General features: G+C 37.4%; 2 protein-coding genes across 2 annotated transcripts; one reads left to right on the forward strand and one right to left on the reverse strand.

Moving 5' to 3' along the window:
- Positions 1–1821: 1821 nt before the first annotated feature.
- Positions 1822–17676, forward strand: LOC115922525 (lactadherin-like). The gene is made up of 6 exons (XM_030981500.1): positions 1822–1846; positions 3126–3445; positions 3696–3852; positions 7904–8139; positions 10770–10919; positions 17515–17676. Exons 1-6 carry the CDS (start codon positions 1822–1824, stop codon positions 17674–17676), a joined length of 1050 nt encoding a protein of 349 aa, XP_030837360.1.
- Positions 17677–17795: 119 nt separating this feature from the next.
- Positions 17796–18158, reverse strand: LOC115922526. The gene has a single exon (XM_030981501.1). It carries the CDS (start codon positions 18156–18158, stop codon positions 17796–17798), a length of 363 nt encoding a protein of 120 aa, XP_030837361.1.
- Positions 18159–18597: the final 439 nt, after the last annotated feature.

The following is an 18597-nucleotide window of genomic DNA, read 5'->3' on the forward strand; positions in this document are numbered from 1 at the left end:
CTGAATCCCTCTCTTATTCTTTCCAGTTTTAAAAACTCTTGTTTAAAGTTGATACTCTAAGACAATCCCAAATACTGAGATAATTACATAAATAGAAAGCTTTTGACCCCCATAATAACACCAAATGGTGTCCACCCGACAAAACAAGTTTAGAATAATGAATTTATTCGAGTAAACTCTACCAAAATATCTAAGTCTGAAACCCGGAAGTGCACGTAGAGTCGGGCCTCTATCCGTGACGTCACGAACGGGACTCATGCGCTCAGTGAGAGTGAATGGCAGTGATATCCCTACGTAAATGCTATCCTGTCAGAGCTTAGATTTGTTGTTGTTAAGGAGTATATTTGATGGATTTTCTGTTTTTATTTGAATGAAGAATAACGAAGCAACATTTTCCAGTCGCTGATTTCTTTTTATATCCTCATATTCACCTATTTGGTAGAGATTTAAGACGAGTTTACTGCTTAGGAATTAAAGTTAAATCGTGCACGTATGAATAGGCGGATGCATTATATTGTCATCAGATAAGGTACAGGAGCAGTTTTGTAAAACGAATAGGTCTAGAACTATGATAGTACTTATCATAGATGTGTGTGACTGCCTCAAAAAGGGATACAGTACCAGTTAAACATTTTATGTTGTAAAATATCAAACTTGAACGAGATCATGCAAGCGCGCTTCCTCTATAATATTTTGGCGAGTGATCGATGCGGCTCTTGCATGAACGTTCGTGAAGCGAGCAGAATCGGGAGGTAAGACCAAGCCGCTGCTCTAGGCGCTGCTTGCTTGTGATGGAACGTACGTGCGCTAGTTATATGTTTATCGGCAATAATATTGCAAGAGAATGAAAGCGACGTTGCCAGCTAAGAAAAAAAACTAACAAAGACTTGCTCCTGACTACCGGTGTCAGAATTGGTAGATGAAGGATCTTCAGGGCCAAGGAAGGCGAAAGACATGGGGAAAAGGAAGAAGCAACCATCGGGAGATCGCTGTAGTGTATGGTAATGAACTGTGCATGGGTAGACATGCAACTATTCACTCCGTGCCTGGGCCGATTTCAACACCAAAACAAAAATTACATGGTGAAAATATCGACTAATAGCACATCGTTGGCATGTATATGTCATAATTTTTAAAAGGGGAATTGATATTAATACTATGAAGTACTAGGGGAAGGTAAAGAATTGTACATAGAATTATGATTTATTAGACTTTTCAGCCTTTGAAACAAAAATATGCAGAAAATCGTATCACTCTGCACATGTTTGCTATGGAACATCCGGGTACGTGAATATACTCTTTCCCGGACGTGAGGTCATAAATAGTAGACCAGCGCCGTGACTGATTTTCTATGCAAAGAGAGGCGGATATTTTCGACATTTAAATTGAGGATTTCGAGTAGACAGATTTTTTTTGTGATATACTAAGTAATTGAAAAACTTAAAAATAACATATACTTGCCGTAGGTAACAAATTAAGGAACATTTATTTGCTTAGAGTATCAACTTTAAGGAGCCTACCCACATTGTATATGGTGTATGTCATCACAAATCAGTTCTTGTGGTACCCGATACAATTAATGTTTTGTTGCGGTTTGCATTTATTGTCTTCAAAATAATATTTTGACTACTGTGGTATCCTACTTTTTACTTTAACTTTATTGAACAAGGAGTATTTGCGACGCTTAGCGGTCCACTGTTCGAGTCCTCGTCCGTCGATGCTCCTGCTGAAGCCGAATCAGTGAAATGCCCTGCTAATGCCACAAACATCACCGACTGCTGGTACAGTGAGACTAAAGTGGGACGGATAAGCGAGCACGACATGATTTCCATTGTGTGTTGCCCCGGTGAGTAATAATAATAATGATAAAAAATAAAAATGATAATGCTAAAAGTTAATACTATTAATAATAATAATACAAATGATAGTAATAGCAATAATAATAATATGATGGTGATTAAGATGATGATGATGATGATGATGATGATGATGATAATAAAGATAATAATGATATTCATGATAATATGCCTTGTCTAAACAAGGAGTCTTTAGGAGTCTTACCTGTACAGGGAGTCTAACAAAATTGAGAGGTAGTTTTAAAAATGTTCGGCCATTATGGTTGAAAGGAAAGTGCATTGAATAGCATCATTGCGCAATTAGCGCACATCTGGCGCCTGAACGATTCGTTGCAAGCTCTCAAATTAACATCAATTATTGATACAAAATGGGATAAGAATTAACATTAATATCATTTATACACACCAATGTAACGTTATGTATTTAGTGTTTGCTGCATGAACTATATTAAATATATGAGTTGAATACGAAATACAGTTTTAATTTTTTCTTTAAAACAACGCCTTGTGTTTCCTACAGTAGGCTATATTGTTTGTCACAATGATTGAAATATAAATGAATAGAAAAAGTACGTAATTCAAAGGTCCCTTCAAAACCTTCTGGAATTAATTTCTTTTGCATCTTGTTCTTAGAAGATGTTTTAAATACAGGTTCGTGACATTGTCTAAATGGAAATATTTGTCGCGAAATACAAAAGCTAAAGGTGTGCGCTTGATATAATTATATTGGTAGTAATGCTATTTAAATGATCTCTTTGTAAATATTTCAAACATTGTTTTCCCTGTATAGTATCACGATGGCGGTCTCTTGCGTTCTAATATTTATCTCTTTATTTCAATAAAAATATAGACAAATATCCGTTATAATTGTTTGTATGCTTTGTTATATGATTATTGTATATCATTATTAGACATGATTTGCTATGTATGTTATACTTATTAAAAATGTATAACCTTGTATTTGTTATTTGAACGCAGAAATCAATCAATCAATCAAACAAACTAAGATCGTATATCCTTATATTAATTAAGGAGAGGTTAGGGGATATTATAAAACCTCACCTACGAAATTTCAGCGACGACGGTAAAACACTTTTTAAGATATCATAATCTCGTTGCATTTTTGGAACACCGTGTATACGGACGATTTTATGACTTTTATGCTTTGGTGTGAAATATAATTTTCACTCTCGTGTTTTATTTGCACTCCTATGCCGTCGTTTTACTCTGTAATATGCTTGTATTATTTCTTGACTTTATTTCCAACAGTGAACCCGTGTAATATATCTGGTCAACCACTCGGCCTTGAAAGTGGTGCCCTTCCCGATTCGGCTTTCTCTGAATCATCCTGCCACTTGGCGTATTGCAGCCGTGATGGCCGCCTGAACTCTGGGACAGGCTGGCTCCCAGACTCGTTCGACTCATCCCCTTGGATACAGGTCCAATTTGAGTCCAGCTATATCGTAACGGCCATAACGACCCAAGGAAGAAATACCGCAAATCAGTGGGTGACGTCATACACCTTTTCGTCCAGTTTTGACAACATGGCTTGGACTGATTATTTGAACGTTTACTCTGGATCAGTTGAGGTAAATGCAAAACAATACTGTTCAGGATACTGAAATGTGGATTTGCCATGAGAAGAAAGAAAATCGAGAAATAAAAAAACATATTTCCATTATGATCATAACTGGCTCTTCATAACCACAATGTGTGTAGTCAGCTTTTTATTAATACACAGCCCGTATAGGGTTATGAAATAACGATGAGCTTCATTAAGAATGAGTATTCTTTGCAATATTACTTAATATCATTCTCATCAAATTTGTTTTTTTATAGATATTTCCGGGAAATTATGACCGTGGTAGCCATGTGACTCACACGCTTGCTAGGCCGATAGTTGGACGCTCTTTCCGGATCCATCCAAAGGCCAATTACGGTCACGTTTCTTTGAGGATGGAACTGTATGGGTATGGACCTCTAACTGATGTCATAGGTAAGTTCAGAGTACGACTGTTACTGAAAGAGAATTTATACGGTCACAAAGGTTCGTACGAACGATAATTTCGTACGAATCTCCCTGTTTTTCCATTGTCTTACCGAATTTCCATTGTCTGAAAAATCGTTCGTACGGCGTTCGTAGCAGTTCGTAATGGCATTTGTAACCGAGGATTTACTTCTGGTACAAATGAAAAAATTACCTCTAATTGATGACATAGGTAGCTAGAGAGGAGGACTGTTACTGAAAGAGAAGGTTTATATATATATATATATATATATATATAGTGGTGCATGTAGGTGCTGAAAAAAATGAAAATATAATTGTGAGCTTTCTCTCTCTTTGTATGTCAGTGGGGGAGAATATTATAGTATAATTATTGTCCCCTGAACTGCATTGCTCCTAAAATGCTCTCATCATTCTACAAGAAAAAGCTAACACTTAAAAACTTTGGACGAACCACTTGTGTGCAGTCCCATTTACCTATTTCCGTGTGTATTTTTTTCACCTTTTGATCATTCCAAAACCCAAGAGTATAAATCGATTGTTTTGTTATACGAGGCTAACCTTTTGTAATTGACTCCTGAAAGTTTCTGTCATAATGTGGTATTATGGCCAGTTCTCGACATAATTTTTCAAGACACAAAGCAGTGGGTTATCGTGGGGAATATGACACCATTTTGGTGTTAGTCGGTAACGGGTGTTATCAATCACACAAATAATTGAATGACCGAACCCTTTTCAGGAAAACCGCCCTACCGCACAATTCACTATCCTCCTGCGATCCGATTTTCGAAGATATGACAATTATATGAGATATGGATATTTAATCAAACATCACCTTCCAAATGTAGGTTCTTAATAATGAGAAGAATATTATCAACTGGCATTTAGTTCTTCTAGTCAGAAAAAAAGTCTGATCGGCCTGAAATCGTAGACAATCGCAATGTTGACCTATCGTCACTACGAATCTGAGCCGATTTAGCTTGTCCTCCCTCAAGAAAGTTTCAAATCCCTCGAAATTTAGATTTGATAATTCATATGACTATTCGGATACTCGACCGTTAAGAATTAGTACATGTTTGAATGCTCCTATCAAATGTTGTCGCAAACACTTCCAAAATAGGGTCGTAGTCAGATCGTATACCGTGCTATGGGATTTTCTCATCCGTCATAAATCTTCTTCACCCGAATCCTCGCCGAGCGCGAAGGCTCAAGAAATTTCAAGATGGGCCAGTGAATTTCGCTGCGTGCGACATGCTTAAAAATGTCAGTTGGTTTTGGCAACTTGTCCAGTGTAAGCGAATAATACCCAGAGCTAATATAATCTTCCGACGTTATCAAATGGTGGGCCCCGCGTGTGTTGTGGTAGGGTTTCGTTTCTTTAAGATTTCAGCGAATACAGTGATAATTCAATCACATTCTGTCAATCGCGTATGCAAAGATTACTACTGGGCCAGAGGAGATTAGACCACACAGCGAGGTCACTGACAACTGGTTATCTAATTAACTCAGCTCTCAACTAACATAAGAAAAAGAGGATCATGGGGGACCAACAGGCACCGATTGGGGAAGTTTTCAATATAGAGGGAGCAACTAGCTACAAGTAGGACAGTGGGGCTTTGATTTGATATGATTTGATTTGATTTGATTTGATTTAATTTATTTTCCACTCAAATATCCACAAATTAAATGACAAATATAAACCATACAGTAATACAATATATAATAGAACAAATAAATTATACAACTAACGAAATACTGACAAGTATGTTCGTAATCAAATAAGTTTACAGAGTACATTTAAGTTTGAGAATTAGACAAAATATTTTATATTGCTTGATTTAACTGAGATGAGAAAAAAGGGAATCTCAGAAAAGCTAGGTTTGTTGAGCGAGATTCCCAGTATAAATTAAATAATGGACCATCAACAACGTACATCAAATTCCGAAAGGTAACTCCTTAGAATTAATTATTATCTTTTCCCTCAATTGGGATATCTTGTTTAAGTTAGGAGATGTCGCTGGTTGAAGTCCCGGACAGGCCGGCCTTCATCTGAAATATAACATGAATACCGTATAGGTAATTCAATGAGCATCCTCTCACACTCATGCTCAAGCAATACAGGTAAATAATTGCTAAAAATAAATCATGTGTACCCATGACAGGTCTTCTATTAACACGTCACAACTCAACATAGGCCTACCTGTATTTTTATAATCATGATAATTATATAATTATTTGTTTCCCTTTTCTTTTTTCTCCTTCATTTGTTGTTTTGTATTCCTTATACGTTTGTTTTTACTAATACGTCATATGGCTTGTTGACAGGGTAGGTTTCCGGATTACATTTAAGGGGAAATGTATTCCAGGTTAACCTCTCCTTGCAAATTAGTATTTAAATAATGCATTGTTGCAAACACTGGCGTACTGGTGGGGGGGGGGGGGCTTGGGGGGCGCCAACAATCTAATGAAACGCAAAAATGAATTCAGACAAGGATTAATAGTAATAATTGATTGAAATGTCAAAGCTTCCGCGCTTTGCGCGAAAGGGGGGGAGGAAACTGAATTCAGACAAGGATTAAGAGTCGAGAATGGTTCAACGGTGTAATGAATCGTCTTCTTTCTCTATAAATTTAATGAAACGTGAAAGCTTCCGCGCTTCCGCAGGATGGGCGAAAATGAATTCAGACAAGGGTTAAGAGTAATAATTTATTGAAAGTTTGAAACGTCAAAGCCTCCGCATTTCGCGCGGGAGGGGGAGGGGGACTGGATTCAGACAAGGATTAAGAGCTAGTCGAGACCGGTACAATGAATCTTCTTCTTTCTCTAATAATTTAATGAAGTGTCAAAGCTTCCGCGCTTCGCGCGGGAAGGGGGAAACTGAAAAATAACTTAGTTCCTGGCCCCGGGTTTATAGGGTTAAATATAGACATTTGGACATTGGCATTTTTTATATTTGTCGGTAATTGGTGGCTCGTTTTGTCGGTATTCGGTGGCCTCTACACCCTCCCCCACTGAAAAAGATCTAGCGACGTCCCTGAATACGACACAGTTTATACACTCGAGGTAATTTTTGCAAGTACTACTGGTGAAGTACCGGACATCAAAGCATAATTTATACAACGTCTCACAACGTGACAGATCACTTTTCTCTAACTTCTAATCAATCAGAAGGCCTTTTTTTTCTCCAGGAAGTGCCGGTGGATTTTAATGCGCCAAATGTGGTTCTCAAATCGCAAAACATCTTTACTCTTGGAAGGGGTAGGAGAAAACAATTTTACGTCATATTATCCCAGGATGTGCCTGAAAATGCGTCTAATTTAGTTCTAAAATTGCAAATGCTTCTTCCCAGACCCACCCCTTGCTGGGCCGCTTCGCTCCCTCGCCGTTAAAGGCTCGTTCTGTCGCTTCATCGTTTTATATATATTTCACCCCATGCCATTTTGTGCCCCCCCCCCCCCACCGGTAAGAAATTCCTGGATCCGCCACTGATGCCCATACCCTTTGAGCTTCGGGGGCTCTGCCCCTTGACCCCCGCCGGGGCTTTGCCTCTAGACCCCACTTTGAGAAACCTTCAGCGAGGCCTGCATGTTAGAGTGGGGGTGATTCTGATTTTTTTTTTTGTCAGCCCCCCCCCCCCCAAAAAAAGGGCTGGTGCACGAAGTTTAGTCAGTGCACATAGGTGATAACGCACTCGCTCGCAGGGCAAGTACGTTTTCGATATCGCACTGACTAATCTGAGTGCACTGGGACTGCCCTAACACACGAGCGAAACAGTGCATTATTGTTATATAAGCCGGATCGACAATACATTCTTACAATATAGTCTAGATATAAAGAATATCGGCAGGTATTGAGCGTGTGTTATCAATTTTTGATGGGGAGCTTTTTTGCACGATGGAAAAAACTTGTACACGCCCATGTCATTTCAATTGACCAATCGGAATGCTTAGATTCTTGAAATCCGTCCTATAATAGAAAATATAACAAAGTTAGTAACAACGTCAGTTAGGTGTATGTGTCTTTTTTTTCTTGTGTGTTGCAGCGTCGCTGAACCTCGATGCGAAACTTGGTTGCACTCCTCCTGTCCTCGGTGTGGGGCTTGGCGTGGAAGATGGTCGGATACCAGACTCTAGTCTGACCTCGTCGTCGATCGCGAGTTCCGGTCATGAAGCTTACAGAGGAAGGCTGAATGGAGTTTCCGTTCCAAGGGGGTCCGGTGGATGGATATCCGCCGGTGCATGGGTCGCCGCCCTTTACGACAACAACAAGTGGCTTAAGGTAATTTGCTCTAGCATGTCTAAATGCGCGTTGAGATGATTAGAATTGAAGTGTTTCCATATCAAAAAATACTTTGTGTACAGTTAGAATGTATACAAAAAATCAACCTTCTCTTCGTGTTAGGCTGCATAGCCCTTCGAAGATTACCAGAATTAGAAGAACCTGAAATGGGTACATGGTAGGAATTTATTCCTTGAAATGCGAGAGCGCCGTATGGCAGCCGTGCTAAAGCCAGTGTAACAATCGGGAGCGCCAGGAGGTTCAAGTCTCTTCGTGTTAGGCTGCATGGCCCTTCGAAGATTACCAGAATTAGAAGAACCTGAAATGGGTACCTGGTAGGAATTTATTCCTTGAAATGCGAGAGCGCCGTATGGCAGCCGTGCTAAAGCCAGGGTAACAATCGGGAGCGCCAGGAGGTTCAAATCTCTTCGTGTTAGGCTGCATAGTCCTTCAAAGATTACCAGAATTAGAAGAACCTGAAATGGGTACCTGGTAGGAATTTATTCCTTGAAATGCGAGAGCGCCGTATGGCAGCCGTGCTAAAGCCAGGGTAACAATCGGGAGCGCCAGGAGGTTCAAATCTGACTGACATGCTGGGCGTTATACAAGAACCCATTATTATGGTGTCGGACGGACGTTTGTGTCGTGTTTGATCTCGATCATGCCCATCATTATCAGAATCACTTTTTTTTTAATCCGCATTTATTTTATTCTCGATTAAAAATTACATTGATACAAAAGATACAAAATAACTCATAAACAAATTTAGAAAATGAAATGGAGAACTACATAAATAAAGCCCTAAGGCCTTGTACAAGCGTAGCTCCCAAAGCATACATAGCATGTAAAGCAAAGATTTTAAAAAAATAATAATAATAATAATAATAAAAAAGGGACTTCTGCATTTTCAGGAAGTAATATTTAAAAGAATGTATCGTCTAATTGTATCTGTTCAATCGGACCATGGTGGATGAAGCTTAAAAGCAAAACAACCAGAAAAGAGGAAATTAAATAGGAAGAGATAAGATATTAGCTAGGTGATCTATTCCATTCGCACACAAACAATATACACGATCAGCCACTAGTAATACACTTACCGTCCCTTGAACCAAGTAAACAAACAGGGTATAGGGCTTTTATAGTTATTGCCCCCCAAATCTGGAACTCAATAGCCCCTGTTCTAAAAAATTGCCATACTCTCACAGTTAGTAATCTACGTGCCACAGATATGAATCTCCTCCAAACTCCCATAGTCATTATCAGCTACTACAGGGAACGTGCTTTCAGCACCCTGGCACCTTCACTATGGAATGCACTACCTCATAAACTTTGAGATGCACCCTCCATCTATAATCTTAAGTTAAGCAGTCTGTTAAAAAAAACGTACACGTTTTCATCCCTTCTGTAACCGAACTGCAATTGAAATTCCGTTAGTAGTTGAGGATTTGTTTTCCACATTATACTTACTCTTTTAATTTTTTTTTTTTTTCAATAAAGTATTGCATTTAAAATCGCTCGCAGGTGAATTCGGGCATTCAAACTCAAAATCCGAACAATAAATTTAATTTATCGGCACTCTCATTCTCATGTTCGGTGAAATCAAATTCACGAATATGCGTACAATTTCCTACTTCGTGCGTTCACATTAACGCGGCGCTTACCATCAGCCTGTTTGGGGCATTCAATTTCATTTTTGTTGATCAATTTCTTACTACTTGCATTCAATTTAGTGTAATATTGAGAGGGATTCCAGATAAGAGGGAAATGTTGACTTCATTATATTGATTACTTGGAATCACTGTTATACAATGAAATCTCAGTTTAGTTTATGTTCTTTGTTTATCTGACAATTGTTGCCTTTTGATCATGTATTTGATTATCATACCGCTAATTATATATATCTATATATAAATGAATATCCCGTACTACACCATTATTTCAATATACTATGTATACATATTTCAAATAATTGGAAACATTGATGAAGTTTTAAAACGTAGAAATTAGTGCTGTGGAGGTGATTTCTCATTCAATTACTTTGAAAATGCATTTCCACAAACTTAAATGGAAAGACTTTTTCAATGGAATACTAATTTTGTATGATGTAAATATACCAGCTATGTGTTCGTCTTCCTCTCCCTCACTCCCTATCACACCCTTTTTCTCTTTTTCTCTCTCTTTCTCTCTCTCTCTCTCTTGCTCTCTATCTCTTTCCCCATGTCACCCTCTCCCATTATCTCTCGCTCTCTTTCTCTCCAAATCTCTCCCTTTCCCATCATTTCTCTCTCTTTCAGAGTGACATGGGAAAGAGAGAGAGGGGGCGACAGAGAGAGAGCGAGAGAGAGAGAGAGAGAGAAGGAGAGAGGGTGACATGGGGAGAGAGAGAGTGAGAGGGAGAGAGAGAGAGAGAGGGGGACAGGGGGGAGACAAACACATAACTGTTATATATATCGTATATCATTCAAATTTGACCAGCCCTTTCGATTTGCTCACATTGAAAGCAACATGTGTTCAAATGGTTCATATGTTTTTATATATTGCTTTTCCTTAGCATTGCTATCAAATGCAACATAATCTGCCATCGGATATATCAATATTTTTCTTCTTTTCATCATTAAAATCACACAAAGGTCGATCTCGGCGAGGATACTTTGGTAACTGGTGTTATCACACAGGGACGGACCGGAACGAACCAAAGGGTTACGTCATTCCAAATCTCCTACTCAAGGGACAATTCAAATTGGACCTTTGCTCTGGATGAGCAGTGTGGGGTACGAAAAGTGAGTGTCATTTTGCGCTTCCAGAAAATGCCTTTTTCATTTTTTGTCAAATCTATCATCTTCCTTTTTTAATGCTCTTTGTATTACTTATATACTTCTGTATTTTTTAAATTGCTTTATTGTTTTTGCATGCAATTTTTTTTTCCATATTTAAATAAATGTACACATCTCAAAGGATGAATTTCCTAGTAGGCCTATGCGAAATTAAAGGATTTTTTAAAAGTATTTTATAAATACAACAAGTTTCATTAAAATCAATTATTTATGTGCCTTGGGGATGAAATCTCTGTGCCATATTGCACTTCTCATGGAAGAGTTATACCGAGGGATTCGAGGCAAGACATTAATCAACATTTGGCATTCACCACCCAGGTAACTGGAAGTTTCCGGGGGTTATATATTACATTATTATTACATGGCTCTTGGGAAAAGCAACATGGATATTGATGAGGCTTTTTTAAAGTTAATACTCAAAATATATTTATTATTGTTATTATTATCATTACTATCATCATTATTAGATATAAACATTATCCATTGCTTTCGTTCTTTTTCAGACATATGCAGGTAATTTTGATTCTGACACATATGTTACCATACTGTTTCCTGAGCCAGTAACCGCACGGTACATCACGATTCATCCTGTCACATTGATTGAGTGGGCGTCTATGAGATTCGAAGTACTTGGTATCAACACTTAAACCATAAGGGGTTATCAATAAATTTATTAGTTTATTTATTTAATCTTTTTTATTCATTCATTTATTTATCTATTAATCTATTTATAAATGAATTAATTCGTTTAGTTATTGAAATATTTATTGTGCTATAGTTTCTATATTATACGAATGCTGCGTTGTGTATGTCTTTTAATTCTCCATGATACATAGTCTTATTTGGAATGAGCAATGTGCTTGCATGTATAGCAGGGGAACTCTCCAAGCAGAATTCTGGGATGCCTGATGCCACGAAGGAGAGCTGGTTCATGCAGAGAAACATGTACATCTAAAGGGACAAAAGTCAGAGATTAACAAACGTCAAAGTCACCACCAACAATTTAAGTTCACTAAGTTGATGTAAAAAGATGGGAGAAACAGAGTTCAATTTATTTGAACTTGTAACATGCATATGGAATCAACTCAATGAAAATAAAGCCCTCAAAGCCATTGTATGATGCAAAGTACAAAAGCACGTTGGATTTCCACTCGATTCGGGAGCACATGGAACGTGCCAGAAATTCCGATTAAAAAAATTTGTTAAAAGTGTATACATTTTGAATTTGCAATCAATCAAACACAAATTGGTAACTCTGACGTATCTTGTGAGCTCTTCTCCCATTTGCTCTGTACTAAAAAAAAAAAATATATATATATATATTTATTTTCCCCCGAGAAAATATTCCATGATATATGCGCCCTATCTTATGGTTATTGCAAATAATAATGTTTCTATTTCTAAGTATGGGAAACAATTCTATTCCGTCATCAAGAACGGAGAAAATTAAATTGTATACAATTTAATGTACAAAGAGCCAACTTGTGTTTAATTCATCGCAACTTCAAAAATTCATAACATTATTTTTGATTGGACTTTCACTGACCTGTTCTTATCATTTGTTGTGCTTTTATTAAAACCATCTTATTATCAAAGTGGATGTCCCCTTTAAACCAGAATGTAGATACTGACTAAAAAGTGGTAAATTCGAGGGTCAACAAGGAGTACATTTGGAGTGATACGAAATTTGATTTTTTTTTTTTTCCCCCTTATAATAATAAGACTGCAAAATGCATTTACAATTTTAGAATTCGATATACATCTGTGTTTCATGTAAATATAACTACTACTACTACTACTACTGCTACTGCTAACAAGAATGTATTTATATAGTGCATTTTCGATATACATAGATACATAGAGGTGAAAAGGGGCACTTATCGCACATGAAAAGGGGCACTAACCAGGTATGAAAAGGGGTACTTATGAGAATGAAAAAGGGGCATTTATAGTAAAGAAAAATGTGCATTTGTTGACAGAAAAGGGGCACCGATTATATTTTAGGGGGCTCTTATGAGAAGGGGGAAGTGGTTCTTATTATAAAAGAAAAGGGGCACATGTCAAAATAAAAGATGCGCTTATCGGAGTTCAAAAGGAGTAGAAAAGGGGAAGGGGCTCTTCTTACAAAGGAAAAGGGGCACTTGTCAAAGTAAAAGGGGGCACCTCTTAAATTTGTTAGTGTTATTATGAGAGGTGAAAGAGGCACTTATCTAAAATGAAAAGGGGCACTTCTCGTACATGAAAAGGGGCACTTACTAGAGATTAAAAAGGCACGAATGAGAACAGAAAAAGGACACTTATTGGAAAAGAAAAATGAGCTTGTCGAAGGAAAAGGAGCAGTTGCCAAAATAAAAGGGGCACTTATCATAGGTGAAAAGTAATAGGGGCACATTCAAAAGTAAAAAGGGCACTTTTACTTTGTAAATAGGGGCAATTCTTACGAATTTATCATGGCATTTTTTAAGGGTACTTAAAGAAGGGGGGACACTGTGCCCTGCCCCCGGGAGCGTCGCTTCTGCATTGGTGACGAAGGCAGTTGAATATTTCGGTGGTAAAGACTTTGTATTGAGTATCAAAAGTTTTACTTTTGGACTTTTCATGATTTTGTCGCAGATAAAATAAATCTTTCCTTATCTGAAATCTAAAGTAAATGTAGCGTTTGTTTGGGAGAGGTGTCGTAGTCGAGTGGTTTAATCATTTGACTGGGAATGGAAAGGTCGTTGGTTAGAGCCCGACACGGCAGTTATGTCCTCGAGCAAGACATGTTATCTACATTGCTTCTCTCCACCCAAGTGTTAAAGGGGTAGCCGGTAGAATATACGAAGGTCAAATGGCGACCAGTTGGAATGCTACCCAGGGAGTGGAGAATGTGCTCCTCAATGTGCGAAATAGTAATTGTAGCCAATGTCCCGGGTAATATTAATACCGTAAGCGCTTGTTATATTATAGCTTGTTATAGCTGATTATGCGCTTTATAGGGGAATGAGGCGAGAGAAAAAACGGAATTCATCTACTTTCTTAAGAAAGAGAAAATAAATGAGGTTTTCAAATCAAAATTTGGAGAAAAGTAACCGTAGTTCGAAGTTTGAAATAGTATTTAGTCCAGCGTCCTCGCGTATTCGTCATGAGACATTGCTGATAATGATGTGTGCGTAATTTATCAAAACAGTTATCATTATTGTAGTTACAGTATTATTGATTGACATGCCTTACTAAAAAATATTTATGTGTCCAATTATAAAGCAAAGGACATTAGTATTTGTTTTCAATGTTTCTAAATGCTTATGTAACTGCTGAAAGTCCTTGCATTGAATGTATATTAGCCCATTGTACTAAAAGCACTGCACTCGACTAAAAATTATTTACTCTACTAAAAATACGGTAGTAGTTGATATTTGGTTTATGTTGAAAGTATTGTAACAGTAGTATTTTGATGTAATTTTCATTCATGAATTTAATATGATGTGAATTCAGCAATGTTTTACAACTGTTATTATTTCCATAAGCTCAATGAGTAGGACTACATTCATTTACGGATTCTTTGTTTTAAAAAAAAAAAAATAAGAAGGAAGAAAAGAAAGGAACTATCAAAATGACTTATGAGAGTTAAAGACAATATCTTTTGACGTAATACTTTAATACCAGATTCATATGACTAAGTTATGTACAGAAACGTTTTTTTGTTATAGTTATGTGGACTTGGTAATTAAACATTGTATCATTTTATATAGATATTCTGGAGCCAAAGTGTAAAGCAGGGCTCCCATTTAGCCGAGGTGAAACCTCGAGTTGTGGCGAGCTGGCGCGATCTTACTCTCTTAATTTCTAGGACTTATTTTAAAGTCCAAATAATTTATTCTAAAGCCAAGGGGGACTTAGATCAGTGACGTCACTGATCCAAGTCCCCCTTGGCTTTAGAATAAATTCTTTGGACTTTAAAATAAGTCCTAGAAATTAAGAGAGTATGGCAAGCCGTTTTATTATTAATTGATATCAAGAAATCAATTCTTGATGTCAAGAAATAATTTTATGCTGTAAAGCAATGGTAATTCTTGATATCAAGAATTCGATTTTGTGATATCAGGAAATCGATTTCGTGATATCAAGAATTGAATTCTTGATATCAAGAAATATGTTTTAATGATAAAACTGCTTGCTATAAGATCGCGCCAGCTCGCCACAACTCGAGGCTCCAACTCGGCTTAGTGGGAGCCCTGCTTAAAGCGTCTTTTTGGAGTTAGCATTTTCAGTTAAAAACAAGTTTGAATATTGATACTGTGTGTCTTAAACAACTAATAATTTAAATTTACGTATCAGGATTTTAAATCCAACAATAATGTAAAGGTTGATATGATAGGTTTGATGGAAACTGAAGAATTCAAAATGATAGTAAGTGCAAAAGTGAATTCATTCAACTTTGTTCAATAACATGGTTTAACATAAGTGGAAGATGTAAGGGGTGTAGCGCCACCTGATGTCGGAGACAGGACGGGATGAATTTATTCAGACTCAGACGATGTATAATGTATTAAAATGTCATCGCTATTTTAGGTTTTTAATTAGAAGTGAAATAAACTAAATTGAATTGAATTGAATCTTCTTTTTTGCCTCACCTGTAAAGACTAAAGGCTTGTTCAGGTATGGCGCGCTGAAGCAATCACACTGAGCAATCTAAATCGCATTACATTTTACGTCGCTATATAAATACAATATATATGTATATATATTTATATATATATATATTTAGAAGAATAAATGAAGAAAAAACGCCGCAATTTTGCTGTGACATATCTGAACGAGGCTTAATTAAGAGTAACCCGATTGGCATGTAACACTAAACAGTAAAATTGGCAGCACGAAATAATAATCAACTGCTTGGCCTTCATCTTGCTTGTGAGTTGTGTTGCATGTATGATTTGGTGAACAACTTTGGAATTGGGGACGGGATTGACATCATTTTAACGTCACGACTTGACGCTCAGGCGCGATCTTGATCCTTGTCAACTTCAATATATATATATATATATATATATATATATATATATATATATATATATCTAATAATTTATATATCTGATAATTTTGCGAGATATTCGGCTAGTCTAAAATAAATGTGTTAAAACTTAGATAAAAAACATATCATACCTTAATTCTAAACCTAGAATATATAATCCGTGACAATTCAAATCTTGTTAAAGCCTTTCTAACAAGTGTTTGGAGCCCAACAAATTTGATGGCAAAAATCACTTCAATTGTAGTGAAAGAGGATGATTGTCATTTAACACTTACTTTCGCAAGGATTTTTAGAAAAAAATTGTTTGGAGGCGAATATTGATGAATACAAAATTAAGGTTTTCTGCATACAGACACAAAAACCCAAGTTTTGTATTCTTTCATCAATATTTGTCTTCAAACACTTTTGCTTCGAAAATCCTTGCAGATTCGAGTGTTAAATGACATCCTCTTTTCACAACATTTCACAATTCAAGTGAAATGTTGCCATAAAAAATGTTAGCGACTTTGGGGCTCCCAACACTTGAAAGGGGCTTTTACCACGATGAAATGTTCATTCCTACAGTACATTATCACCTTTTATTGAGGAGGATCCCAGATTGGTATATGTACAAAGGTAATACATCCATTTGTATAACTTATACAATATCCTTATTTTTCATCCACTGCGGGATCCACCCAATAAAGAGAGTAATTATGATTATAATAATTAAAACGTGCATTGGAAATCGACTAGAACTATAATAAAAAGGAGGACAATTTATAGAAAACAGGAAGAGAGATAAATATGGATGGGAGGGGAAGTAATTTCCTGTATAAAATCAGAACGTCTGCAGAACGTCCGAGAAAAAATAGAAAAATAAGAAAATAATAACAAACATGGTCATCATCACCAGCGTCCTTAATATCATTTATGTCATCTTCTTCTTCTTCACTGCATCCTCCGCATCATTATCATTTTTCATAATAATAACCATCGTCATGAGCAGCAGCAGCATCAGCACCTTCATCATCATCATCATCATCAGCATCATCATCATCTTCATCATCATCATCATCATCATCATCATGCTGAGGATGATTATGATGATGAAGATAATAATGATGTAGATGGTGGCGATGATGATGCTGAGGATAAAATTGATGATGATGATGAGTAGGGGGAGCAGGAGCAGGAGGTAGATGGCATTGAATAAGAAGGTGATGATGGTGCTTGTGCTGGTGGTGACATTGATGATGATGATGATGATGATGATGATGATGATGATGATGAAGACGAAAATGATGACGATGATGATGATAATGATGATGATGAAGACGATGAAGATCTAGAGAGGTAGAGAGGTTGAGGACTGATACGTGTGACGTCCATTCAAGGCAGTGCATTAAAAGGACGTCGATCGTAGCAATCCACCTCTGTCTTCGTGCAAATCTAAAAGTCCCTAATGACTTGCATGGAGGACAATCAAATTACGTTCATCTCTTTGGTAATCCTTTGATTAATGTTAATGTGATTAATTGACTTAAGATCACAAGACGGAGTGTCCCCTTGCGCTCCTACGGGTGGTCTGCCTCCATTCTTTTCTGTCCTGGGCTTGGTGTCGGGCAGCCTCCAGGCTTAATCCAGAGTCTTGGCGGATTTGGTCTTTCCACCTCAGGGGAGGACGTCCTGGTGGCCGTGGCACAGTAAAGTCATTGGTGTGGACTTGTATTGGTAGGCGTTAATTCCTGTGGCATACGTACCACATGTCCAAACAATTTCAGGCGGCGGTTGGATATTTCCTCATTTATTGTCTTGGAGATTTTCAATTACTTTCTGATGTCTACGCTTCTAATTTCATCTAGAAGATGGACTCCTGCTATTGTCCACAGACATCTTATCTCAAAGGTCTCCAGTTTATCCCGGTCAGTTTTCCTTAGCGTCCACGTCTCTGACCCGTAGATGGCTATAGGACGAATGAGGGCATTATAAACTCTGACCTTCAGGGCTCTTGAATTATCTTGGTTGGTCCATATATTGTTTCTCAGTCTGCAAAATGCCCAGGAACCTACATTTGTGCGTCTCTTGACATATTTGGTAACCGAGGGGACTACACTTCCAACGAAGACAAAGTCTTCTACCTTCTCTATAGGGTTGCCATCTATTGAAGTCTCCTCATCATCGTTTGTCATGATTCTGCATTTAGCTGTGTTGATTTTCATTCCCTATTTACCACAGACTTCCACCAGCTTGTTTGTTGATATTTGGAGTTTTTCATAGATGAGTTCGAGTAGAGTGGTGTCATCTGCATAGCGGATGTTGTTAATGCGTATGCCACCCATCTGAACTCCACTGTCTAGGTTTTTGACATCTGCCATCACGAACTCTAGGAAGATGTTGAACAGACTTGGGGAAAGAAGACAGCCTTGCCTGACGCCTGTCATAACTTGGAACCATTCCGTAACCTTACCATTTACGATGACAGCACATTTGGTCTGATCATACATATACTTAATGAGGTCAATCAGGTTCTTCTCAACTCCTATTGAAAGAAGGCACTTCCGTAAAACATCCCTCCAGACAGTATCGAATGCTGCTTTGAAGTCCACAAAGTTCCAATGAATGGGGATA

This window comes from Strongylocentrotus purpuratus, unplaced genomic scaffold (assembly GCF_000002235.5).
Source record: "Strongylocentrotus purpuratus isolate Spur 01 unplaced genomic scaffold, Spur_5.0 spur5_scaffold_12, whole genome shotgun sequence".
Classification (NCBI taxonomy): domain Eukaryota; kingdom Metazoa; phylum Echinodermata; class Echinoidea; order Camarodonta; family Strongylocentrotidae; genus Strongylocentrotus; species Strongylocentrotus purpuratus.